We start from the raw sequence: 27661 nt of genomic DNA, 5'->3' as shown, positions 1-27661 counted from the left end.
TTCAAAAAAGACATTTATTGCATGATGAAATCACTTTTAATGCCTGAATAAGAAAAAGGAAGCTAATTTAGGTGGTGGCTGCAGAAGAATGCTATGAGACCACCTGGGAATGGAGTTTTGTGATGAGCTCCAATTAGCTAGTACCTAGAATCTCTCAAAGAGACAGACATCTGATGCAGAGTGAACTCTGAAATCCCCTTCAACTACAGCCTGCCTTTGGCAATTAAAAGTGTTTCTCAGTGACAACATCTGACATTCTCATGCATATCTAAAAGACACTTTGATTGCTACCTATCTAAACTGTCTCTAAATATATCTACGTGCACAATTTATTCTACCCAATATCCTTAGCCCAATTTTTTACTGAAAATTCCTGTTCCCAATGGAAAATATAAAGCTAATTTTAAGTGTCATGTACACTGCCAAATGCATTTTAATACTTCCAAGATTAGAGGAATAGATTACAAAGTTCTAAAGTCTTTATATAAAAACCATCTCTCCCTCCCACACATGTCTGTCTTCTTGACAAGCAGATAGGAACTGTCTCCAAGATTTTTAGCCTGTAATGAACTGACAGAGCAGAGTCAGCTTAGGCACGTTTACAGTTTGAAGTTGTACTGTAATGTAGAACAAAGGCATTGCATGGAGTGACTGTTGATGAATGGGCTCCCTTTATTCATCTGATACCAAAGGCATCCATCATATTTCTTACATTCATTGCATCTCAAAGCATAAGCATAAATCACAACGAAGTACATAGTTGCTGCTATTTGCAAATATTAAAAAGGCACTCTTTTTCTTTATTCTTCATTTGAAAGTTAAAACATCGCAGATGACTGGGAACTGGAGAAATGGACAGATTGAGAGAGAAAGAGAGAGAGATTGAGAGAGAGAACAAGTGATCTATAGAAATAATAAATATATAGCCATGACTTGTGTTCAATATTTACAAAATAATAAACATAATTCTTACTGTGGATTTATGTCAGGGTTGATTTTTTTCAGTTCCATAATGTCTTCTATAGTTTTTTCAATAGCATCAGGGTGAACACTCACTGAAGTCTGCAACAGCTGGAAAACACATTTCAATCATTTCCCTTGTCACAAACACCAGTAGCTTAAGTGGGATCAATTTAGGGTCTATTTTGACAGGGGCTTCAAGTATTTGTTTAAAGCTTCTCTATAAAAATACTTAAACTAAATCAAAAGGCCAAAATTGATTTATATTTAAATTCTAGTAAATTTGATATTTTTATGATGACATTTTCCTAAATAGTATAATTAAAATTTTTTTAACCATTTTCATCTGTTTTAGACTACTTATATTAAAATATTACATTTTTTTCTCACTCAATATACCTGGATTCCATTGTTACTAGGCACTATATCTATAATTGAGTGATGTACATTAGAAATATAATCTTAAGGATGCCAAAATTAAATAATAATATTCAAGAATCTTGAAAAAATAATTTTTCCCTCTTATGTGGATACTTAACTACGTGCTCTAATAACTAGAATAGTGGCTTTTTTCATTTTCTTGGAAACTCTTGAGTAAAAAGTTAAATGATTTGGATATTGAGGAAACACCAGAAAGTTAATGTTGCTCTTGTTGTCAAGGAATATTTATTTTATGATTTGGGAAATAATATATAAAAGATGAATTTAACAGAGAAGTAATAAATGCACCTTTCATCTGCTTAAGAATTCACACACAGTGCCTATTTTAAAAGTAAAGATAATTCTTTCTTCTCAGTTTCCATTAGTTTTTATAGCTAGTGGTATATTTTATTTCTTAAAAGTTTTACTTTTTGATGATGAAGGTGAGCTTCCAAGTGAAAAGTTGATTAAAAATTTGGAAACAATTTTACTTACCTTACTCTTTGAATCCCTCAATGATGTTTCTATAAAAGAGACAATTTTTAAAATCATTCAAAAATCATCCTTTACAAGTGGTTTAAATTTACTATATTGAAATAGAACACTGTATCCTCAATCCTGCAAAGCCGACATTTTGCTTACTTCCTTGTTTCAAACTTACCAATTTTCATGGTTCTAGAAGCTCCAGGCTTGGTATTGTAACAGATCCGTTGCAGTTCACATCTTCCGGTCAGCTTCCTCATTACAAATTTCAAGCAGCGCCACAAAAAATTACAGTAAAAATACAGGCACACCTGGATCAACATTCTGTCAAAAACAAAAGACAGCACCCTTCCACTAGAACTCTGCAAGAGAATAAAAAGCAGCCACCACCAACAAGAAAAGGAGCCCAGAAGAAAATCAGCCATTAGATTTCTGGGTTTACAAGCTTATTTCATTTTTCTAATTTCCTGTTGTTTTATCTAAGGTAGCTACAAACCCATCGTTGGGAGGGGATCCCAGAACTGTGAGGACATACTTACTATGACTGCAAGCAACTCCAGAATGCCCTATTCTAGTAAAATTGATTTTCTATCAAACTGATCAAGAGGCATGGAAATCCTCTCCTTTCCTACCTTTGCCTAAAAACATTTAAAAAACAAATCAGTGCCTTTTCAATAGTATCTAGTTGGGAAAGAACATGCCATGGCAACTCTCCTCTTCTACCTCTATAGACAGCCTCTCGGCGCATCCTGGTTCATTTCCAACCCACCTTAGTGCTCTTTTTTTTTTTTTTTTTGCCACTATTTTATTTCTTTCCTGTTTCTATTCTTTCCTCCTTCCCTCTGCTTTCCTTTAGGTACTTTTTTCCTTCTTGAGGACTTGGTTGCATGGCTACCTGTCTTCTCTGCTGACCAATGCTGACACTTCCTGGACTTGCTGAAAGGCCTCCTTATCCGCTCACGGAACAAGAGTATTGACCTTTGTTTTTTCCAACATCCCTGATTTGAACCTTCCCCAAACTCTACCTTTAGACAAGTTTGTTCTTGACTCCCACTAAACAGTTTTCTTAACTGCCCACCCTATCACACTCCAATAATACCTCAACAGATTATGAAGTATATTACCACTAATCATGAACTTTTCTATAATGTCTCTGACATGTGAATATGTTTGAAGCTGCTGACTTTTATTTTCAATATGTCAGTGCTCACTACTTCATGGTACTGTTCAAAGTCTCAAAATGACTCAAGCTATAACAAATAGAGGACTTAAAAGCCAGAAACTTATATTTAACATATGTTCTCTTAATACCATGCATTCCTAGTACGCAGAATTATTTATAGTACTTTCTATTGGTATCATTTCTAAAAGACATTTCTTCTCCTTAAATATTCATTAAGTCCCTCCAGCTCTAACATAAGGTAATCCAGGGTCATTCAGATGGTTTAGAGTAGTTAGCCAATAGCCTCAATGATGTGGTCCATCCTTGAGTCTGAACCAATGCCTTGATAGTTTTTCTTTGTTCATTTTCCCTGGCTCCAATACCTTGAACAGCCTGTGTTAAAATAAAAATTCCCAAAGGCAAGACCAAAACTTTAAAAACAGAGATGAAGAATTCAATACATGAACTGAAAAATGAGGTAGCAAGTTTAGCTAATAGAATAGGCCAGGTAGAGGAGAGAATCAGTGACATCAAAGACAGGCAACTAAGATGATATAGAGGGAAGATGATAGGAAAGACTCATGAATTAAAAGAAAATGATAGAGCTCTGTAAAAACTGTCTGACTCTATCAGAAAGAGCAATATAAGAATAATGGGTACATCAGAGAAAGAGAGGGAGAAGGGAATGGAGAGCCTATTCAAACAAATAATTGACAAAAAATTCTCAAGGCTATGGAAAGAGATCCTCAAATCCAAGAAACAAATAGAACACCTAGTTACCACAACCCAAACAGGCCTTCTCCAAGGCATATAATAATAAAACTGTCAAAAATCGATGACAAAGAAAGAATCCTCAAGGCAGCTATGGAAAAGAAGAACATAACATATAAATGAAAGCCCATCAGGTTATCATCAGACTTCTCAGCAGAAACTCTATAAACCAGAAGAGAGTGGACCAAACATTCTGAAAGTACTGAAAAAGAGAAATTACCAGCTAAGAATACTATGTTCACCAAACTTATCCTTTAAATATGGAGAAAGAAAAACTTTTGCAAACAGAGAGAAGCTGAGGGAATTTATCAGCAGAAAACCCCCACTGCAGGAAATACTCAAGGGGATTATTCTACAAAGAACAAAAAGACACAAAATGACAAATAAAAGTTCCAACATGGTTACAATATAAACAAGGATAATCTGTGAGAATAACATAAAAAGGAAGAAGATAAAGATCTGCAGTAGCAAAGGAGGATGGAAGGCAGAAGCACTTATAAGACAAAAGACCCTTGTACATATGACAATTTTTTTTCTTAATAACTTAATGGTAACCACCCATGAAAAAACCCCAATACTGGAACATATAGCTTAAAAAAGGAGGAAACAAAGAAAAGAAGCACAGAATACCACCAAACAAAAACAACTGACAGAAACACATAAGAGAAGAATCAAAGGAGACACAGAGCTACCAGAAAACAAAACATAAAATGGCTATAGGAAACCATCAAGTGTCAATAATCACCCAGAATGTAAATGGACTAAACTCACCAATTAAGAAGCACAGAATAGCAGATTGGATCCAAAAGCAAAACCCAACCATATGTTGTCTTCAGCAGACACATCTAAGCTGCAAGGACAAATGTAGACTCAAAGTGAAAGGCTGGAAAATGATTCTCCAGGCAAAAAAGTACCCAAAGAAAAGCTGGTGTAGCCATATTTATATCTGAAAATACTGACTTCAAGACAACAAAGGTAACAAGAGACAAAGATGGACATTGCATAATGAAAAGGGGACACTATATCAAGAATACATAACACTTCTTTATATATATCTATAAATAAAATCAGGGAGCACTGAACTATACAAGACATCTAATAACAGATCTAAAAATAGAAACAGACAAAAACAAAATTATACTTGGAGACCTCAACACACCATTTGTGCTTTTAGATAGATCATCCACACAGAAAATCAATAAAGAAATATCGGCCTTACTGACCTGTGGTGGTGCAGTGGATAAAGCGTCAACCTGGAACCCTGAAGTTTCCAGTTCGAAACCTTGGGCTTGCCTGGTCAAGGCACATATGGGAGTTAATACTTTCTGCTTCTCCCCCTGCCCTTCTCTCTCCCCCCTCTCTAAAATGAATAAATAAAATCTTTAAAACAACAACAACAAAAAACCTTAAAAAAATAAAAATAAAGAAATATCTGCCTTAAATGACACACTGGATCAGTGGTAGTCAACCTGGTCCCTACCGCCCATTAATGGGCATTCCAGCTTTCATGGTGGGTGGTAGCGGAGCAACCAAAGTATAAATAAAAAGATAGATTTAACTATAGTAAGTTGTTTCATAAAGATTTATTCTGCCAAACTTAGTGAAAATGCGACATAAAGTACTTGGTAAGTAATTATTATTATATGCTTTAACTTGCTGTAACTCTGCTTTATAAATTTTATGAAGTTACTTCCCTACTTTATAAATCACCATTATTGTGGAACCAGTGGGCAGTTAGAAAATTTTAATACTAACAGAGATACAAAAGTGGGCGGTAGGTATAAAAAGGTTGACTACCCCTGCACTAGATCAAATAAACATAATAGATAGTTATAGAAAATTTCATCCCAGAATGTCTGACTATACTTTTTTTTCCTGGGTGCATGGAATAGTCTCAAGAATAGACCATATGCTGGGCCACAAAACTAACCTCAACAAATTTAAAAAGATTGAAATCATACCAAGCATATTCTCTGCCCATAAGTCTTTGGAACTAGAATTCAACTGCAAAAAGGAAGTAAACAAACCCCACAAAAATGTGTGAATTAAAAACATACCTCTAAAAAATGACTGGATCAAAGAAGAAATAAAAGTAGAGATAAAAACAAACAAATGAGAATTACAACATAATATATACAAACAAATGAGAATTACAACATAATATATCAAAACTTCAGGGATGCAGCAAAAGCAGTAATAAGAGGGAAGTTAAATCACTACATCAAGAAACAAGAGAGATCCCAAATAAACAACCTACCACTATATCTTAAAGAACTAGAGAAAACAAAAACAAAGGCAATTCAAAGTCAGCAGAAGAAAGGGAATAGTAAAAATTAGAGCAGAACTAAATAAAATAGAGAAAAACAACAAAATAAAATAGAAAAAATGAATACAACAAAGAACTGGTTCTTTGAAAAGATCAATAAAATTGACAAACCCCTGACTAGACTACTAAGGAAAATAGAAAAAGGCCTCATAGAAATAATATCTGAAATAAAAAAGAAGAAAACTACCATCATAAAAATAAAGGATCATAATAGAATACTATGAAAGATTATATGCCACCAAAATTAACAATCTGGAAGAAACAAATAAGTTCCTAGAACTATACAATTTTTTTGGAAGTAGAAAACCTAAATAGTCCCATAAGCAGGGAGGAAATAGAAACAACCATCAAAAACCTCCCCCCAAATAAAAGCCCCAGAACAGAAGGCTACACTAATGAATTTTACCAAACATTCAAAGAATATTTGGTACTGGTCCTTCTAAAAGTCTTCCAAAAAATTGGAGAAGAGGCAATACTTCCTAACACATTTTATGAGGCCAACAGAGCTCTGATGCCCAAACCTGGCAAGGACAACACAAAAAAAAGAAAACTACAAATATCTCTAATGAACACAGATGCAAAAATCCTAAACTAAATACTAGCAAACTGAATACAAGGATACATTTTAAAAATACATCATAATCAAGTGGGATTCATTCCAGAGCACAAGGATTGTTGAACATGTGCAATGCAAATCTATCAACGTAATACACCACATCAACAAAACAAAGAATAAAAATCATATGATCCTACAAACAGATGCAGAAAAGGCATTTGATAAAATACAACACCCATTTATGTTTGAAACACTCAACAAAATGGGTACACAAGGAAAGGATCTCAATATAATAAAGGTCATATATGACAAACTATCAGCCAGTATCATACTAAACTGTAAAAAGCTGAAAGCTTTTCCTCTAAAATCAGAAAAAAGACAAGGATGCCCACTCTCTCCACTCTTATTCAACATAGTACTGGAAGACTTAGCCAGAGCAATCAATCAGTAGAAAGAAATAAAAGGCATCTGTATTGGGAAAGAAGAAGTAAAGGTATCAGTTTTTGTAGATGACATGATCCTGTATATAGAAAATGCCAAAGACTACCGAAAAACTATTAGAAATTACAAACAAATGCAGTAAAGGGACACTAAATCAATATACAACAGTCTACTGCTTTCCTAAATGCCAAAAATGAAACTTCAGAAAATGAACTAAAAGCAACAATTTCTTTCACAAATGCAACAACAAAAATAAACAAAATACCTAAAAATAAAGTTAACAAAGAATGTGAAGGATCTATATACTGAAACTTACAAAGTATTATTGAAATAAATTGAAAAAGATATAATGAAATGGAAAAATATTGCTTGTTTATGGATTGGAAGAATCAACATAGTTAAATGGTCATATTATTTAAAGCAATATATAAATTTAACACAATCGTCATTAAAATCCTAATGTTATTTTTTTAAGAAATAGAACAAAATAATCACCAGATTTGTACAGAACCATAACAGGTCACAAATAGACAAAGCAATTCTGAGAATAAAGAATGAAGTCAGAGAAATCACACTACCTGAGTTCAAATTATACTACAGAGTCATTATAATCAAAACAGCATGGTTTTGGCAGAAAAACCAACACACAGACCAATGGAGCAGAATCAAGAGCCCAAAAATAAAACCACTTGTATATAGGCAAATAATTTTTTTAAAAGATTTTTTTTTTTTTTTACAGAGATAGAGAGAGAGTTAGAGAGAGGGATAGATAAAGACAGACAGACAGGAACGGAGAGAGATGAGAAGTATCAATCATTAGTTTTTCATTGCAACACCTTAGTTGTTCATTGATTGCTTTCTCATATGTGCCTTGACCGTGGGCCTTCAGCAGACCAAGTAACCCCTTGCTCAAGCCAGCGATCTTGGGTCTAAGCTGGTGAGCCTTGCTCAAACCAGATGAGCCTGCGCTCAAGCTGGCGACCTCGGGGTCTCAAACCTGGGTCCTCTGCAACCCAGTCCGACACTCTATCCACTGTGCCACCACTTGGTCAGGCAAATAATTTTTGACAAAGGATCCAAAAACACACAATAGAGAAATAAATGGTGCTGGGAAAATTGGGAAGCCTCATGCAAAAGAATGAAACTTGATTAGTGTGTTCCCATGCACGAAAATTAATTCAAAATGCATCAAAGACCTAAATATAAGATATATGAAACAATAAATTACATAGAAGAAAACATAGATACTAAACTCATGACCCTTGGCCATAGAGAAAAATTTATGAATTTGACCCCAAAAGGAAGAGAAGTAAAGGCAACAATAAATGAATGGGACTATATCAAACTAAAACGCTTCTGCACAGCAAAAGAAACTGACAACAAAATAAAAAGGCAGCCAACCAAATGGGAGGTAATATTCACAAACTACAGCTCTGATAAGGGGTTAATATAAAATATATAAAGAACTCACAAAACTCAATAACAAACAAGCAAACAATCTAATTAAAAAATGAGGAGGGGACCTGAACAGACATTTCTCCTAAGAAGATAAACAAATGGCCAACAGATATATGAAAAGATGCTTATGTTTGCTAGCTATTAGAGAAATGCAAATCAAAACTCCAATGAGATACCACCTTCACACCTATTAGATTGGCTGTTATCAATAAGACAGGTAATAACAAATGTTGGAAAGGCTGTGGAGAAAAATGAATCCTCATTCACTGCTAGTGGGAATGCAAACTGGTACAGCCATTGTGGAAGAAAGTATGGTGGTTCCTCAAAAAAATTAGAAACAGAATTACCATATGATCCAGCAATCTCTCTAACTGGGTGTATACCCCCAAAACACAAAATCATTTATATACAAAGACACATGCATCCCGATGTTTATCTCAGTATTACTCACAGTGGCCAACACATGGAAACAAAGTGTCCCTTGACAGAGGACTGGCTAAAAATGATGTAGTACATATATACAATGGACTACTACTCAGCCATAAGAAATAATGACATATTGCCATTTTTGACAATATGGATGAACCTTGAGAACATTCTAGTATAGTGAAATAAGCAAAGGCGGATTAAAGTCGGTTGAGGTCCTGGGCACAGAAGAAAATATTGGTCCTCTTACAATAGAAAAAAGTGTAAAGTTGGGATTTTGTGGGGCCCTTTAGAAGTCAGGGCCCAGGGCGTGTGCCTAGTGCACTTGTTGTTAAATCTGCCTCTGGAAATAAGTAAATCAGAAAAAGCTAAGAACTATACGATTTCACACATAGGTAGGATATAAAACTGAGACTCATGGAAATAGATAAAAATGAAGTGTTTACCAGGCAGAGGGCAGTGGGGGAGAAGGGAGAAAAGAGGGGCAAATATACGGAGACAGAAAATAATTTGACTTCAGGTGATGGCACACAACACAATCACCAGTTCAAATGCTATAGAAATGTCACTTGAAACCTGTGTACTCTTATTGATCAATGTCACCCCATTAAATTTCATTTCTAAAAAAATTATAAATGAAAAATTTCCCAAAGGCTAACTTGAACCAAAGCAGAGGACCTATATCATATAGATGCAAAGGGAATGGAGGAAACAGTGTAAGTAACCAAACTGCTACACTAAGAAAACATAATGGAATCCTTCATTGGAGATAAAATTATTCTCTATAGTATCTAATGACATGAGAAAATGTCCATAACATGCTTATCAAATAAAAAGAAATTAGGAAGGAATTGGTATGAGATGATTCACTTTCTCATTAAAATTCAACAAAATATTTTAATGGTGATGTACAAACAAGAAAAAAAAAAAGAATGGCAGGATACACAACAAAAATGCTAACACTTAAAAAAAAATGTTAACACTTGTATTTCTGGTAATAAAATTATGAGTACTTTTTACTTTCTTTTTTGGTTAAGTATATTTTCATCTTTTTTCTCTAATAAGTATATGGTATCTTATTTTTAAAAAATGAAAGTGTATAAAATAACCACCAAAGCCATTATAAAAGTATATATAAAATTTCCATGTGAAGTAAGATTCTGTTAAAATAAAAAAAATTAATTTACTATGTTGTTAAGTCTGAAATTCAATCATTTTAGTCAAATACATTTTAAAATCTATTAGGATTTAGGTTATCAGCTTTCAAAAAAATTAATTCTAAAAATAAATTTAGTGGAAGATTTTAATTAGTTGAGTGAGAAATTTTATTAAACTTCAACCTGTTTTCTTGGAAAAAGTTTTCCATTTTTCCAACTACTGTACTGCATAGCTATGCCAGAGAAAACAGTTGAGCACTATCATTGTGAAATGGTTACCAGCCAAATGGCAATGATATTAATTACTGTTTGGCATTATTCCTCTTATTAAGTCAAAGGGAAGAAACTTTCCATGATAGGTATCCTTATGGTATCATGTGCGATTTCAAGTGAAGTCTGCCTAGCATGTGGCCCAGCTTTACAAATGAAGCCTCTTTTAAACCTGAGTGTCAGGACTCCATGATAATTCCATTCTTGTGCTACTAAATCTTCCTAGAGAAGAGGGTTCCGATACAAGCCATCAAACTTCATTACAGCTTACATTAAACTACAGAGACCTTTCCTATACAACTTCTCCATTGCATCTATACTAAGATGTAGCATGAGACCTTGAAGTGTCATCCTAGGTGGCAGGAAGTATCCAGATGTAGAGTAACACAGCCCATCTGCAATTTTTCCCTCTGGCCTCCTTGTATGTGAGAAAATAAAACCTGGGAAACTATTTTGTTTCAAGACAGCCTTACATAAAGAGAGAGAAAGGACATGATATTCTATTTGTTTTTATCTCTTTCTTTAACTCCCCTGAGAATGTTCAACAGTCAATGACAGGGAAACACAGCGGAAACCTACAGCGAGGGGTTAGAGATGCTGCACCGTTTCTTAGGACTCACCACTCTGAGGTATATCACATCCCTCTCACATACTCACATACACAATATCACACGACAAGAAAGAAAAATGTCCATTTCAACCGTAAAGTGACATTTATACACTGCTTCCTTACCCTTTCATAATTTCTGGGCCTGTAGTCCTGATGCTGATGCTATTTATTGCCAAGGATATGTTTTTATTTTTTTCTTTGTTTTTCTACTGGGCCAACATACCTATAGATATTTCATATAGTGCCAGGCACTGTATTTTCCTGCTACACTAGAAACTATATTTTTTCAAGCCACATCATCAGACCAAATAATGTTTAGACAGATATACTTTATTTTGCATAAACCTAAGGCATGGTCAGAGATCAAAACACCAGTGCTATCCCTTTCTTTAAAAGGCTTATTTTTGTCTGACTGCTTGTGGCGCAGTGGATAGAGCACTGACCTGGGATGCTGAGGATCCAGGTTCAAAACTGAGGTTGCCGATTAGAGTGCAGTCTCATCCGACTTGAGTGTGGGCTTACCAATTTGAACATGGAATCATAGACATGACCCCATGGTCTCTGGTTTGAACCAAAAGGTCACTGGCTTGAAGCCCAATGTTGCTGGCTTGAGCAAGAAATCACTGGCTCGGCTGGAGCCACCCCTCCCTACGCATGCACTCCCCCCCCCTTCAAGGCACATGTTAGAAACTATCAATGAACAACTGAAGTGTCACAACTACAAATTGATACTTCTCATCAGTCTCCCTTCCTGTCTCTCTCTCTCTCACTGAAAAAAAAAAATTCTGATGACAGAAACAATACCAGTTTGCTTCCTCATGAAAGGGCCAGATCAGCCAAACCTCCATATGAGCATCTCAGAATGGCTGTTCTTCACCAAGGGCTGCTAGGAGCTCACTTCTTAAATTCTGGGATTTCTTTAAGTCCTTACATTGTAAAGGTTATGGAAAAACTGCTGAAGGTCCAGGGAACAGTAAACATAATTAAATATTTTGTGAGCGTGTCAAATTGGTTAGGCATGTCTACCCTGAAAAGGAAGAAATTAAGAAGTGAATCTTTAAATGCTCTTAAGCTAATGAGTGGTTGGTTTAGAAAAAAGGAAGAAAGGGAGGAAGGAAGAAAGAAGGAAGGGAGGGAGGGAGGGAGGGAAGGAGAAAGGAAGGAAGAGTCTACTTCTCATCTGAGTTTATGGACTTTTGGATTCATAGTATCTTTCTTCCTTTTAATTCCCCCCCCTCTCCCTCTCCTTATTTGGCATGCCTTGAGCAGAGCCATTTCAAATGCACCTACAGGCAGGTCCCACTTGCTTTCTTTAATCCCGTCCTTTGGTTCCTACTCTTAAGTTTTTTTTCCTTACTCATAAGTTAGGTTCCTACTCTTAGGATAAGAATTATAGTCACTCTCTCTCCATCATCTGAATCCTATGTTCAGGGGGTTTGTCTCTCTGTTTTTAACTTTTGTCTTGAATCATCAAACCAATAAGCTTAGTTTTAAAGAGGGGAGTATTTTTATTTTTTTCTTCATAACACTAAGTTTTCTTAGTTCTGATGAGAGATTCTTACTACTGAAAAGATGTGCTGCATTTTGCAGTAATAACAATCAAATTTTCAAGACTATGACGAGAAAATACTGATCACCATCTCCTATTTTGAATGGCTACATGCATAGATAGTAGTTTTTTGTATTTGTTTCTGTTTTTTTAATCACAGGTTTGTTTGTTTTTTTGATACTGTTCCAAGAGGAGTTACTGAAGGAAGAACTTAGTCTAATAAGAAACATAACAATAAGTTGAATGACTTGTGTAAGCACTAGGAGAATTTGATGTAATAATAAGAGCTATTTACACATTTTCTATTTCCAAAATCTTCTCTTACTGCCATTTATTAGCATGCTGCAGAGTGAAGTTTATGGCTGAGTTCACAGGAGTGTGCTTCTTAAAGACAGTTATGATCACTTTTATTATTTAACATTCATTCTCTAACTCGAATCAGAATAGCAACCCAATGTAAATTATTCAAAATGGATCATATCTCTGCTACCAAATAAAAGTGAGTCCCTGTCTTGTGTCTTAGAAGACTCCTTTAAGCAGGGATGAGGCTTTGGAAACAGGAGATGCACCTAGAACCACGTGGCCTCCTGCTGGTGGGGTGAGGGGTTGTGGGTACCTGTAATGCAACACTACTCCATCACCTTAAATTTGTGACTCTGATGTCTTCTTTTGGAATAATAAAAGAAAAGTGGTTTATTTTGAACAGTTTCAATGAATTTAATAATTAAAGTTAATTCTTGCTTGAAGAAATCCTGTAATAAATAAGAAGCACACTATTGGTGAGGAAGGAAATGTACAAAATAATCACAATCCTTTGTTCAAACCCAAATGAAACAATTGTTATCTAAACAGCCACTAAGAACAACAGCAAATTGCTCAATGTTTCCAGCATTTGATGCACTTTCTAAAATGACATTTTAAAAATTTTCAGTTGCTTTTGATGAGAGCCTCATTTTGTTTTGTGGTCAAATATGTCAATATTTTACTTTGAAAAAAATTCAGTTGCTCGACTGATATGACTAATCAGGGACACTGGCCATCAATTGGAAAATAACTTGCCAATTGGTTTAGTAAATGAGACCCTTGCTGTAATGAGCTTCCTACTAGAAAGAGGGGCTTCAGAGGACTTGATACATGAACTGGAAATGTGAAATCACACAAGCAAACCATTGGTGGGCCTATAGAAAAACAGGAGTGTGTTTTCTCCACCGAGCAACTGCGAGGCAGCCTGGTGCCCAGGCAGGGCAGCACACTGGTTTTTTCCACCATTCTTTACCTGAAGAGATCACGCTGCCTTTGAAAAGTGGTAGGTGTCAGTCTATCATGGATTGACAGTATTCCAAACTCTACTGCCACAGTAAAGAGCACAGCTTTTACCTTACAGGCAAATTTTATCTGAGGAATTAGCACTAGCTGACTATGGGATATCTAAAAACCTCAATGGTTTATCTTTTTTCTTTCAAAGAAAATGAGGCACAGGTTTATCTTAATTTATTAATGACATCACAATTTAATCAGAACTTTGATGTTTAAATACATATATTGTACAAGACTTATTTTTAAAAGTCAGATTTTTTTTGTTATTTGGATAATATTTTTATTGACTTATTTAGTAATGAACTAATGAAATGATCCCTGAAAGTGTAGTCTTTATTGACTTATTTATAAAGGAAGCAGTGAACACATTACACTTTGACATTTAAAAATATTTAAATGCAATCTAAAGTATAAACTTTTACTGTAAATAAAAATATTTTTAAAAGAAATAAAATTAAGTAAACCTATAAGTTAAAAAAAGTCATCACCCATACTAAGCCCCAACATCTTCTGTAGAGGATGAATGGGCCTTTTAGTATTATAGATACACTACATAATATAATTTAAATACATATATATGCACACACATATATACATACACCACCAAGACCTGGTTGGAGGATATTCTCAATATATAAGTAAGTTAATTTCTATTGAATAAAAACTTAAAGTAGTTGAAAGAGAGATTTTAAATGCATTGTGGAAAAAGTGATCACTGAAAAGTTCTTTATTTATTTCTTCCCTAAACTGAGCAAATACCAAATGAGAAGACTGGCTGTTTCATGCAGGAGGAAACAGAGTGGGGACTATGGTGAAGGAAAAAGCAAAAATGAGCCAAGAACTTATTTTCACTGCAACCACGTCATCCCTGTCCACAGGAACTTAAAGTCTTGTAAGGAAAATGACAATAAAAACAAAAAATAAGAAGGTAGTGTGATAATTCTATAAAAGAAATTGGTTGGAGTGGCAGAGGAGAGAGAGGACCTTCCTCTGAGATTGCACAGTAAAGCCAACTGTCAGTTTCCCTGACAAGGAGACAAGAACAGAGAAACCAGCATTCCTCACTTCAAAACAAAAGTGAAAAATACAACAATCAAATGAATAAAATCCAAACCAACATTTACTGAGTGTCCCGGGCTTTCATTTATCTCATGCTCTCTAGGAGGGGCTGAAGTGAAGCATCAAAGTGAAGCGTCAAAGCATCATGAGAAGCTGAGGGGAACCCAAGGGTCAAAGGAGCAGCATGTCGACCATCAAGCTCTGAGGGCAGCTGGTCAGAGACGGGCGGGCTCTGGAGGCGTCACCTACAGAATACTGCTCAGGAATCTACTCAGGTGAACATGTTTCAACAAGATTGTGGAAAGCTTTTGCTTAAATGCCAGGAACAAAATCAGTTAAAAATCTATGTATGTGTAGATATATGTGTATGTAGTGTGTGTATTTGTGTGTGCATATACATACATGTGTGTATATCCTGGAAAAACAACAACAACAACAAAACTATGGCTAAACCTACCAGTCTACAGGGAGAGTGGCATTTGGATGTTCAGGCCACACACCCCTTTTCAGGATTTAGCTTCTACATCTCACAAGCTTAGTCAGCGCCTTGAGAAATGCAAACCAAATTCTGGAACAGCATGAGCCTGTACTTTCTGTCCCTCAAAGCAGTGGGAATTGGGTGCTAAATGAAAATACTGCCAAACTAAAAAGGGAAGTGTCTGGAAGTCTGACTTCAAGTCTGGTGTCACTCTCCCGTTCTGAGCCGTATGACTTGGACAAGCTACTTCGCTTCTCTGGGCCTGCGCCTCCCCGTCTCTCAGGTGGCAGGAACAGACTAGACTTCCAGCTCTAAGGAAGGCTAGACCTGTGTTGCAAGGGAAAACAATTTTTCATCTACTCTCCCTTCTTTGTAAGGTCTACTTTAAGTTTAGGTGAAACTGTTACCTTGCTTCTGGGCTGTTTCATGCCATGCTCACCAAGGTGGCAAGAACTGCCCCTGCCTCTGCCCTTGCATCGTGTCTCCTACTCACGCTAAACCGGGTCTCCAGCAACCAACCTGGACCACTTGCTGCGTCTGGCAGCTGAGCACACTTTCTCAGGCTCTGTTCACAGCATCTTTTCCACCTCCCACCCCCTCATGTTTATTTAAAAATATGAACATCCCAGTCCTCCTTTCCACTCAGTATCATTCAGTGAAGCCTTCCCTGATTGCTGCCATGACACAACCTGTAGCACGTCACTGATTACATTCCTCTTTGTATCTTAGTTTTGCACACGTGTGCCTCATTGCCTTACCAGGTACCACGTTACTCTGCAGCAGAGACCACCTCATGTTCCCTTTTGTATCCCCCACAACATCTCACAGTAGACACACAATGATGGAGTGACACAATGCAGAAATTATGAGAAACAGTTTTGAAGTCAGAGAGGCCTGCGTTTAAATATCAGTGTGCCCTTGCATGAGTAACTTAACTCTGCTTAGCCTTAATGCCCTGAACTGTAAAATGGGATATTAATTCCTACTTTATTACAATTGTTATGAATAGAAAATAATAATTAAAAATGTGGCACAGTACTACAATTGTTAGCAGTAAACGAGTCAGGGGACCTAAGATATTAATCAAGTGTGAAGGACTTATAAAACCCAATTTACAAATATTTTTGCTCATTGGAAGCCTTTATTTTCCTAATATAGCAGTAAAATGCTTTTTTTCCTCTCCGCTGCTCCACAGCCAGAACTTGGGTACAAGTCTGCTGTATTGCTCCAAGGGTGGCCCATGGAGGTTTGAATTTGCAGACACCTTCCTTTCCTGTCTTCTGTCACGGGGAGGAAACTATGCAGTGAAGTCCATGGTCAAGAAACTGAGATCCTGAGGCCAGGAGCACTGGAAGCAATTATTTACATCGGCTAACTTATAAGATTTCCTGCATTAGAAAATTTCAAAGTTATTAATGTCTGATGACTTCAAAAAATATCATTTTAATGAGTAAATCCTAGCAAGGGAAAAGATCTTCAGCACAAGTCTTAGGCCTTCTCTATTATATGCATTGACTGAATTAAAATTAATAGAATATATTATACAATCTAACCCCTAAGCCTCAGTTCTATCTGGGGCTCCAAAAGTGCCCTCTCTTTTTCTGATAACACATAGAAACACTTTCTTCTCCATTTAAACCCTAGTTTTCTTTTAATGCAGACCTCTAGCTAAACTCATAGTGGGCGACTATGGTGTACTTATCTAGTAGCCCATTTCTACTCTTTTTTTTTTTTTTTCATTTTTCTGAAGCTGGAAACGGGGAGAGACAGTCAGACAGACTCCCGCATGCGCCCGACCGGGATCCACCCGGCACGCCCACCATGGGGCGACGCTCTGCCCACCAGGGGGTGATGCTCTGCCCATCCTGGGTGTCGCCATATTGCGACCAGAGCCACTCTAGCGCCTGGGGCAGAGGCCACAGAGCCATCCCCAGCGCCCGGGCCATCTTTGCTCCAATGGAGCCTTGGCTGCGGGAGGGGAAGAGAGAGACAGAGAGGAAAGCGCGGCGGAGGGGTGGAGAAGCAAATGGGCGCTTCTCCTGTGTGCCCTGGCCGGGAATCGAACCCGGGTCCTCCGCACGCTAGGCCGACGCTCTACTGCTGAGCCAACCGGCCAGGGCCCCCATTTCTACTCTTGATTTAAAATATACCCTTCAGTCAGGTATACTAATCTATAGCATTTATTTCTAACATCTCATGTAATTAAAAAAAACCCAGCATCAAATGTTTCCTCATTTTTTTATACTCTGAGTAGTTATACCACTAATATAGTTGATGGTAACAGTGAAGAGGAGAGGGCAGAGTGTGGGTATCATATCTCTTAAATGTGGATTGAAATCCATTCTTCCCCACAACCTGGATTCTTTATGATTAACCACATTTCTTCTGAGGCCATACATGGAGCATTTCATCCTAGAGCAACTCAGAAGCTGACAGATTAATCACCCTGCAGGCTTTTAAATGATACTGAATTTTTCTCAGTGAAAGTCAATTCCTTATTCTATATAACATATTTGCTGAGCTCAGGAATTAACACCTGATTTATTCAGGCTGTGTTTACATAACCTTCTCTTTGGTTCAAATAAAAAGATTGCCAAATTGTCCACCATCTGTGGGAATGAACTACAGGAAATAAAAGGCAATTTAAATTATCTGATGGAGGCCCTGGCTGGTTGGCTTAGTGGTAGAGCGTTGGCCTGGCATGCAGGAGTCCCAGGTCTGATTCCTGGCCAGGACACACAGGAGAAGCTCCCATTTGCTTCTCCACCCCTCCCCCTCTCCTTCCTCTCTGTCTCTCTCTTCCCCTCCCGCAGCCAAGGCTCCATTGGAGCAAAGTTGGCCCGGGCACTGAGGATGGCTCCATGGCCTCTGTCTCAGGCACTAGAATGGCTCTGGTTGCAACAGAGCAACGCCCCAGATGGGTAGAGCATCGCCCCCTGGTGGGCATGCCAGGTGGATCCCGGTCGGGTGCATGCGGGAGTCTGTCTGACTGCCTCCCCATTTCCAACTTCAGAAAAATACAAAAAAAAAAAAAATTATCTGATGGAGCTTGTAATGCAGGATTATTACTCCTTGTCCTCTTAGCCTTCCAAATTCCATAACTGTTAACATATAATAAACACACACATATTATGACTTATTAAAAGCTAAAGCCAAAAGCAGTAATCAACTAAGAAGGGGCAACAATAAAGTTTCCCCTATTATCAAAACCAATGGTCAATGAAAATCCTCAAGTTTCTTTCTTGATCTGTGACCTATTATCTTAGCCTCAGTTTCACATAAATAATCAATGTCAAGTATCATTTATAAAACATATGTGACAAGTTAAAAGAGAAAAAACTTGTATCAGAACACATAGCTGACAGAAATGTGCCGGTTTTGTTATCCCTGGTCCTAATCCGCAAAATCACACTGGTACATTTCCCCCATATCAGTTCTAGATCATCACATACAACTTAAATTTAAGACATTATAATATGCACCAAACACAGGGTCATACCTATTCAGTTGAACAAAAAACTAACAGAAACCAGTGCTCCGATATCTTCTAAGATGGCTGGTGTTGAAGGTACTCAAGTGTTCCTAAAACCAGTACGACACTGAAGAGGAAATCCAGTCTTGGCATAAACTTGACCACTATCATCTCCTCTTTTACAAAGATAGCTCCTGCTGACCAAGCCTCATCTAACACTAGCGCTTTCTGTTAACATGATTCTATGACTGAAAGACACTACAACTGAAAGACTCAGGAGGGATTTGTAAGTACCAATTTTTCATGTATGTGTAAACAGGTGGGTTTATTACCATGGCAACCCAAAACACATCTGATCAGATATTTTGTTGGCAAATCTCCTAGTGATTTTTCAAATACTATCCTTTTATTCAGCTGAGATAAACAGGTTAAAGAGCTGGTCTATAAATGCTAATGGCTATGAACTGTTTAATGGTGACTTTCAGAGAGGTCTTCACAATGGTAAGATCCAGTAAACATCAGTAGCTGCCCTGAAACATAGTGAATCCCACACAAACTGACATACGTGCTCCAGAAACAAAATGGTCTAAACCAGGGGTCAGGAACCTATGGCTTGTGAGCCAGATGTGGCTCTTTTGATGGCTGCATCTGGCTCGCAGACAAATCTTTAATAAAAATAATAATGTTAAAAATATAAAACATTCTCATGTATTACAATCCATTCATTTTCTACTGCTCGTGTTCATGGTTGCGGGTGGTTGGAGCCAATCACAGCTGTCTTCCAGGACAACACCAAATTTTTATTGGATAATGTGTAATGTACATGGGTCGTTGTATGGCTCTCATGGAATTACATTTTAAAATATATGGCATTTATGGCTCTCTCAGCCGAAAAGATTTCCGACCCCTGGTCTAAACAAAACCCATAGTAAAACAAAATCTTAAATTGCAGCCACTGAAAGAATGAAATCATTTCCTAAAAGAAGCAAGCCCACTAATTATTTGCTCAGGAAAAACAAGCCAAAGCAAGAGACAAGATTGTATAATAGAGGTAGGCCACCATCTTGAAGGAATGAAACTCAATGTTATGAAAAGTGTTTTATTTTCTATATTTCAGGGCCAGACCAACTTTATATTTATCTTATTTTAATCTGATGTAAAATTTATTTGAAAATTTTATTAATATATTATGAATGACAATCAGTGCTCTGGAAAATAATTACAAATATAGGTCCAGCCAAATGGCTTTTAAAACAAGATCACTCTAAAATGAACCAATATACATGGTACTCTATTCATCTGTCTTCAGGGAATCAACAATTAATGCATATTTCAGGGGCATCCCTGAGGCAGAAAAAGCAGAAGCTTGGAACACATTTTTTATATAAAAAAAAACCACACACACAAAAAAACAAACAAAAATAACCATTTAAAAATACATGTATGAATTGGCCAACCAACCAAAACCTATATTAAGAGATATTTAAAATTATTTAGTTCAGGAAAATGATTCTACACAAATTATATTGATGCTTTGACTATTAATCCTCAGACCTCAACTTTAAGGCCAGCAGCAGACCACTCTTTAGAGACACGTAACATCAAGGTTGTCCAAAGCACTCCCTGCCCCCTGCTTTTGTGCCCATACTCTCTTGCAGTGCTCATAACCTGTCACTGTAAGTTTTCTCTTTTAGAATCAATGTGCACATAGAGTCAGCAGTGGAACCTTGTGACCAAATTTTTCTTGGCCAAAATACAATGCAAGACCTGGTTACCAGATCACAAACGGTGAACAGAAATGCTACACCAATCGGCAGAAAGTTTTCTCCATTTCAGAGGGCTCACCCAGGGAACTAGAGCACTTACCTCAGGAAGTGCTTCATTGTGCCTGTTTTGATTATCCAGATGTTATCCCAACTGTCCTCAAGTAACTGCTTTCAAGTTTGCTTTTGTCAAAATAAGTACAAGCTGTGGGAAGAAATTAGATGTATTTAATTTCTGTTAAGGGGACTAGAAATCCTAACCCCCAAATTTCTGCTTACCTAAGTAAGCAAACAATGTTATATGGCACCCAGAACATTATCAACCAAACTGCCCACGAAGCAACTTAATTCTATGAAGACTTTGTAATTAACAATTAGTCTTTAATTTTAAGTTATTTGTTAGAGCAATTATTAGTTTCATGAGAAATCTCATTGATAGTAAGCTTTTCCTTTATTTGGGGTATTCCTACATTTAGAGGAACAGTATTTATTTAAAAAATTAAAATAAAGAACCATAAAATTAATTATCCTGATTTCCAGATACCCGGTGGTTTTAAGTCTGGCAGCCCCAACCTCCCAGAAGTACAACTCAAAAATAACTAGAAACAGCTGGTAATGTCTTTAAGCTAAAAAAAAAAAAAAGCCGCTATAGTGCCAACGACTCCAAATGAGCAATATGCCCAGCCTCCCTGGGTTTTTTTTAAATGTTTTATTTTTTGCATTGTGACTAGAACAGTGAGATTTTATATTTGTCTAGTACCTTTCAGTTTGTAATTTGCTTTCACAAAGTCTACAATATCAGGTTATTGGTCTTATTCTTTCCGATAAGAACACTAAAAGCTGCCTACAAAGCTGGGATTAACTAGACTAGGGAAGAGAGAGGCGGAGAAGTAACCGCAGGAGAGAAATCATAAATGGACACCAGTTGCAATGGCAACACGAGGAACTGAGTGTTTGGACAAATGGCTGAGGGAAGAGATAGAACTACCAACTAGAACAGCCCAGAAATGTGGGCAATCCAAAATCCAGTCTTTAACATATATTTTAACATATATTCCATACATGCTCGAAAAAAGAAGTGTACACCTCAATTTAAGACTATGGTTGCTTCTGGAAGGATGGGGAGAGGTTTAAGATTAGGGGAGGGAAAACTGACCTCCAAATTGATAGGACTTTTATTTCTTAAAACATAGCTTAAGCAAAATAAAGGGAAAAACAACATTTGTTCATTTTAGTGATGAGAATATATATTATTCTTTGTACTTTTGTGGCCTTTATAAATTAATCCAACTGTTGAATAAAAAATGTCAGTGTCCACCCAAAGCCCAAATTATCATTTCTAAAATATTCTCAAATATAAGGAACCAGGGCTTCTTGGAGAAATGGCTGATTCCAGTGATAGGGCAGGGAATATAAAAGGTGAGTCAAAAGTGTCTTGTTGTGCCAGAAACCAAGGAAGTGCTCAGAAGATAAATAGTGAAAGATATGTCAAGTAAACACAGGAGCTAACTGAAAGAGCTCCTACTGGTCAAAATTGGAATGATATGAGTAACAAAATACATAAAGTAGTATTAGATTATGACTCAAAGTATAAAAAGTATCTATGGTTTCATACTGATATAAATAAATGACTGAATAAATAAGTAACCGGAAAATAATATATAAATCTCCTGTACAAAAGGCTTCCAAATAATTTATGTAGATACTCTGCCCTTGAGAAAGGGGAGCATAATTCTTAATCCTTTAAATGGAGTTTGAACATAGTAACTTCCTGAGACAGCTTGGAAGGTGGGAAATAAATAACTTTATAGTAGAGAAACCCGACAAATGCTATCTCAGGTGATCAAGGTTAATATCACAGTGATAAGTCATGGTGATAAAATGTATCCTTGATATGCTGTGATGAAAATATCACTTTACCTTCATGGTCTTCTTCCTCCCCACCCATTACCTCAGTCTAATCATAATCAAAACATCAAACTCCTATTGAGGGATAGTCCACAAAATACCTACCCAGTACTCCTCAAAGTTCTCAAGATCATTAAACATAAGAAAAGTCTAAGAAACTACACAGCTAAGAGGTGCCTAAGGAGATAGAACTACTACATGTAATGCGGTTTGCTGGATGGGATCCTGGAACAGAAAAAGAACATTAGGTAAAAACTAAGGAGATTGGAATAAAGACACATTTTAGTTAATTAGGTATCGATATTGGTCCATTAGTTGTGACAAATATATTAATATAAGAAACTGGATGTCAATAAAGGAACAGGTTCTGTACTCTTTGTAACTTTTCTGCAAATCTAAAACTATTTGAAATTTAAAATGTATTCCAATATGTTAATACCCAAATTTCGGCATTAGGGATACAGGGTGAATAGGAGAAGCCTCGGTTCCATCCTCCAGACCCAAAAGTCTTGAGAGAAGATTGTAGAGAAGATCATACAGAGAAACAAATAGGTTCTTAAACAGTTTTACAAGTGGAAATGGTGCTGTGATAGTGACTGTGAGAGATACTTACCTTAGATGTAGGGATCAGGAGGTCCCCTAGTACTTGTAAGATCCTAGAAGCAAGAGAATACATGATGTATTGAGGGGAAATGTTCAACATGATCTAGTGACCTGGTGCTTGGTAAGAGGGACAGGTGAAAAAACAGGGTGGCAAGGCATGAAAAACCAAGATTTGTCAGGTCATCAAAGACTTTGTAAGCAATATTAAATAAGTTTGAACAATGAGGAACTATTGAAAGTTTTCAAACTGAGATGTGAGAGGATCCAATTTCTAGTTTAAAAATGCACTCTGATTGTAGTATGGAGAATAAATTGGATTGTGGTGAGATTATTGGAAGGGACACCATTTAGAAGGTTGTTACAAGAGTCCAGCAAAGAAAATAACACAGAATAAGAGAACTGATAGCGACAGAAGTATGATAGATTTGAGATATTTTTAGAAAGTAAAATCAATAGGACTTTTGTTCATTGATTGATTGGGGAATGGGCTGGTGAAGAAAAAGGAGAAGTCAAACATTATGCCCATGTTTATGGTTGGCATAGACAGGGGAGATGGCAGACTCTCCACTAAGACACAGAATTCTGGAGGAGCAGATTTGGGGGTCTGGGTGTATTTGAGGGTCTTTGGGGGCATTTTGAGCTTGCAGGGTCAAGCAGTAGCATGGTTATGCATGGATCTGAAAATCAGAAGAGACATTCCTATTGGAGACAAAGATTTGGGCTTCATCGGCACCTAGATGGTAATTAAAACCATAGCCCAGAAGGAACTACTAAAGAAGTAGCATATACAACATTTGTTGTTAATAACTCTAGTTCTTTGTCATTAGGATATTATAAAATTAGAATTGTCATACTGCTAAGGCAGTAAAAAATGGAATGCATTTCAGAAAGATTTTTTACCAATATTTTTTTTAAAACTTAAGTGGTTTAAGTTTAGTTAAAGAGAAGACTGGTTTAACTTTAAAAAAAAAGCCAAACTCATTTCATAATGATATGAGATAAATGAAGCAATATAATAATACTTCAGCTTCCCGCCCCTCTACACAGACGTTCCTGCGTCTATCCATTTAATAATAACAACAACAAACACCTTCTATACTGCTTTTGTGCCCAGCATTGTTCTGGGCAATGCAACATCATTTAATACCACAGGTGAGCCCTACAATTTAAGGGAAAATTGGGCAAATATGGCAGAAAGTGTGCATGGTGTTTAAGAGCACAAGCTTTGGAGACAGAGAGTTCATATCTGGGATTTACCACTAGCCAAGTGCTTGACCTCTCCAGGGTTCCATTTTGTTCCTGTTAAATGGGAGCACTGTTATTATTACCACCTTCTAAGGTTGTTCTAAGGATTACAGGTATGTAATTGCATTCAATGAGTGGTACTCATTACTAGTATTATTATTTTGCCATTCTTATTATATCCCCCTCTAAAGTAGAAGATCATTTTGTTAAGTGAAGAATCACTTAGGAGACTTAAATTCCAGCAGTCATGACTTAAACTGGGGCAGTGAGAATGGTGATGGAGAGAAGTGAACAGAGGTGGAAACTATTTGGGAAATAGACTCACTTGAGCATACTGATTGGATGGAAAAAGTATAGGGAAAGAAAATAATTAGCTCCAATTATCCATCCCCAAACAAGATACAAAACCAATTAGTTCTAATTATCTGTATCCCAAACAGGACACACCAAAAATGGCTTTGGGGGGTAGAAGAAAGCCTGTGCAAATAGTATTTAACTCATCGGTCACTGGTTATTAAAAAATAAATGTTTTCTATAGAAAAACAAAAGGAATTACTGCTTACTTTATTTTTAATATCTAGTCTGGTTTTACAAGAGGTATACTTGTTAATGTCCTATTTACTGCTAACTAGAGAATTGGTGTAAAAAACAGGAACATGAAACAAATCACAATTGGTGTGCAACAGACGATACCCTGAGCCACTATTGATAAGAAATATCCTTGAGTTTTCCCATGAGCGGTGCTGAGTTAACATACTCTTTGTGTTCAGCCTCATTTGTAGCCAAAGCAACATTTCTCAAGTTTCTGGGCAGGACCTAAGGTCAGGGAAAGTTGGAGTTTGCTTCTTGTCTGCACAGCACTAACAAAACAGCAGCACAGATAGACTGCTCAAGTATTTTACCCACAGGCTGCTGATGTCAACTGTAAGTTACTTGCCTTGTATGTATCTGTCTCACTAATTGAAAAATGTAGATATTAACTTTGGGTTTAATTCAGATTTACAGAGGTGTTATTTATGTGAAGTTTGGCCTTCTTTGGTCAAACATGAACTCGAATGCCACCGCGTCCACAGCATGCAAGGAGAACGTGCCAACTTCCGTGCGTGCTGTCCTTTCTCTACCACTGCCTCGCGTACCTGGGCGCACCTCAGAACTATCTGCTGTATTTTAAATCTCGCCCACTGTTCTGAAACAATCTGTTTCATGTTTCTCCCCTCCCCAGCCCCTTCCCCCTACTGCATGCTCCTCAGGGCAGTCCAGGGCCTGATACAATGCCTGCCACACTGAGTGCTCAATTCAGATTTGTTGAAATAAACTTTGCACGCTTTTAGAGAAATGCACTTCTTTAAAAGCACTACTATTTTAAAACCTACTAAAAATCTCCCCACTGGAAAACCCCCGCAAGAACCCGTGTAAATCTCTTTTTTAACCCAAATAAAGAGTATGATTATTATAATCCTGGAGTTCCTGACACGTTCAGTCTATCTGCACTAATTTCTCTCCATGTGTACAGGGACTCTGCCCTGACCTAGTCCCAAGGGAGGGATCAAATGATAGTGCTTGATGGATCAAAAACCTCAGAGATCAATATACACTTCAGTGCTGTGTGCAGGGTTGTGGGCCCCTGCACTTCTTTTTCCCAGCTGGGAAGAAAGGGGCAGCGGGGGGTGGTCTGCTACTCCACTACTTCTGAAAACATCCTCTGCCCGCCATCAAGGGACTTGCCCTGCCTCCTTTGAACAGGAGGCCCCTGCAGCTCTTTTGTAAAGTACCACAGGGTGACTCTATGTCTTAGAAGCTGATCTATCTATTGAGCATCCCGAGAATGAATTAGAGCAGGGGTCCCCAAACTTTTTACTCAGGGGGCCAGTTAACTGTCCCTCAGACCATTGGAGGGCCAAATATAAAAAAAAAACTATGAACAAATCCCTATGCACACTGCACGTATCTTATTTTAAAGTAAAAAAAACAAAACGGGAACAAATACAATATTTAAAATAAACAACAAGTAAATTTAAATCAACAAACTGACCAGTATTTCAATGGGAACTATGGGCCTGCTTTTGGCTAATGAGATGGTCAATGTGCTCCTCTCACTGACCACCAATGAAAGTGCCCCTTCTGGAAGTGCGGTAGGGCTGGATAAATGGCCTCAGGGGGCCGCATGCGGCCCACGGGCTGTAGTTTGGGGACCCCTGAATTAGAGACTCAACTAGAGGAGACAGAACTCCTTTCTCTAAAATCTCAATACCCACATGAGGTGAGAAAAACTATTTTCTATGTAGCCCTTCAAATTCTAACTGACTACATCCCCTATAATAAGCAAAATTCTTGTGGACTCATAATGTTAATATGATTAACATTAAAAGACAAGCCACAAAGTAAATTCTCTTCTACTCTTAAAATTTGCCTAATTTGGGATCATCCCAGTTTTTTTTATGCTTTACAGAGCATACTTAAAAATAAATTTTCATTCAAAAATTAGTCTCTTATGAATAATAGCTAGTATTTACAAAGTGTTATCTATGTGTCAGGCAATATTTTATGGCCTTTATTTATAACTCACTTAACTCATCTATAAAGTGAATAAAAATCATCTCCATTTTATAGCTGAGAAAACTGAGCAAGCTTCCAAGGTCACAGAGCTAGTACCTGGCAGAGCTGAGATTCAAACCCCCCAAGCCTGGCTTCTTTTTTTTTTTTTTTTTTTTTTGTGACAGAGACAGAAGGGAACAGATAGGGACAGACAGACAGGAAGGGAGAGAGATGAGAAGCATCAATTCTTTGTTGTGGTTCCTTAGTCTCCTTAGTAGTTCACTGATTGCTTTCTCACGTGTGTCTTGACTGGGAGTTACAGCAGAGCAAGTGACCCCTTGCTCAAGCCAGCGACCCTGGGCTCAAGCCAGCAACCATAGGACCATGTCTATGATCCCACGCTTAAGACAGGGACCCTGTGCTCAGCCAGAGGGTTCCGAACTTGGGTCTTCTATCTCCCAGTCTGACGCTCTATTCACTGCACCACCGCCTGGTCAGGCCAAGCCTAGCTCTTAAAGCAGTGTTACTATTGATACTCCTGTGCTGCCTCTGTAAACCTCTGGTAAAATTCTGAATTGACTTAAGAATAAAGAGAATAAATAGTGTATCAATTCAAACTAAACTGTAGAGCTGGGAATAGTCGAGGCCTGGATGTGTACCTTGCCCTCAAAAGTTAGGAGTGCTCTTCTAGG

General features: G+C 37.2%; 1 protein-coding gene across 5 annotated transcripts in view; it reads right to left on the bottom strand.

Moving 5' to 3' along the window:
- The window catches only part of ELMOD1 (ELMO domain containing 1), a 79914-nt gene that overhangs the window by 36552 nt on the left and 15701 nt on the right, over positions 1–27661 (bottom strand). For 3 of the 5 annotated variants that reach the window (XM_066371592.1, XM_066371594.1, XM_066371596.1), the window contains 4 exons: positions 20782–20883; positions 2042–2187; positions 1876–1904; positions 974–1071 (listed from right to left, as the gene is read on the bottom strand). In XM_066371592.1, coding sequence (XP_066227689.1) covers positions 974–1071; positions 1876–1904; positions 2042–2187; positions 20782–20798 — 290 coding nt within the window. In that variant the 5' untranslated portion in view covers positions 20799–20883. Of the gene's footprint in view, positions 1–973; positions 1072–1875; positions 1905–2041; positions 2188–20781; positions 20884–23199; positions 23243–27661 lie in introns of all 5 variants that reach the window. The other 2 variants (XM_066371593.1, XM_066371595.1) reach the window with 1 other exon arrangement.

This window comes from Saccopteryx leptura, chromosome 1 (genome assembly GCF_036850995.1).
Source record: "Saccopteryx leptura isolate mSacLep1 chromosome 1, mSacLep1_pri_phased_curated, whole genome shotgun sequence".
Lineage (NCBI taxonomy): Eukaryota > Metazoa > Chordata > Mammalia > Chiroptera > Emballonuridae > Saccopteryx > Saccopteryx leptura.
The sequence above is the reverse complement of the archived record's forward strand: the minus strand, read 5'-3'. Positions and strand labels throughout refer to the sequence as shown.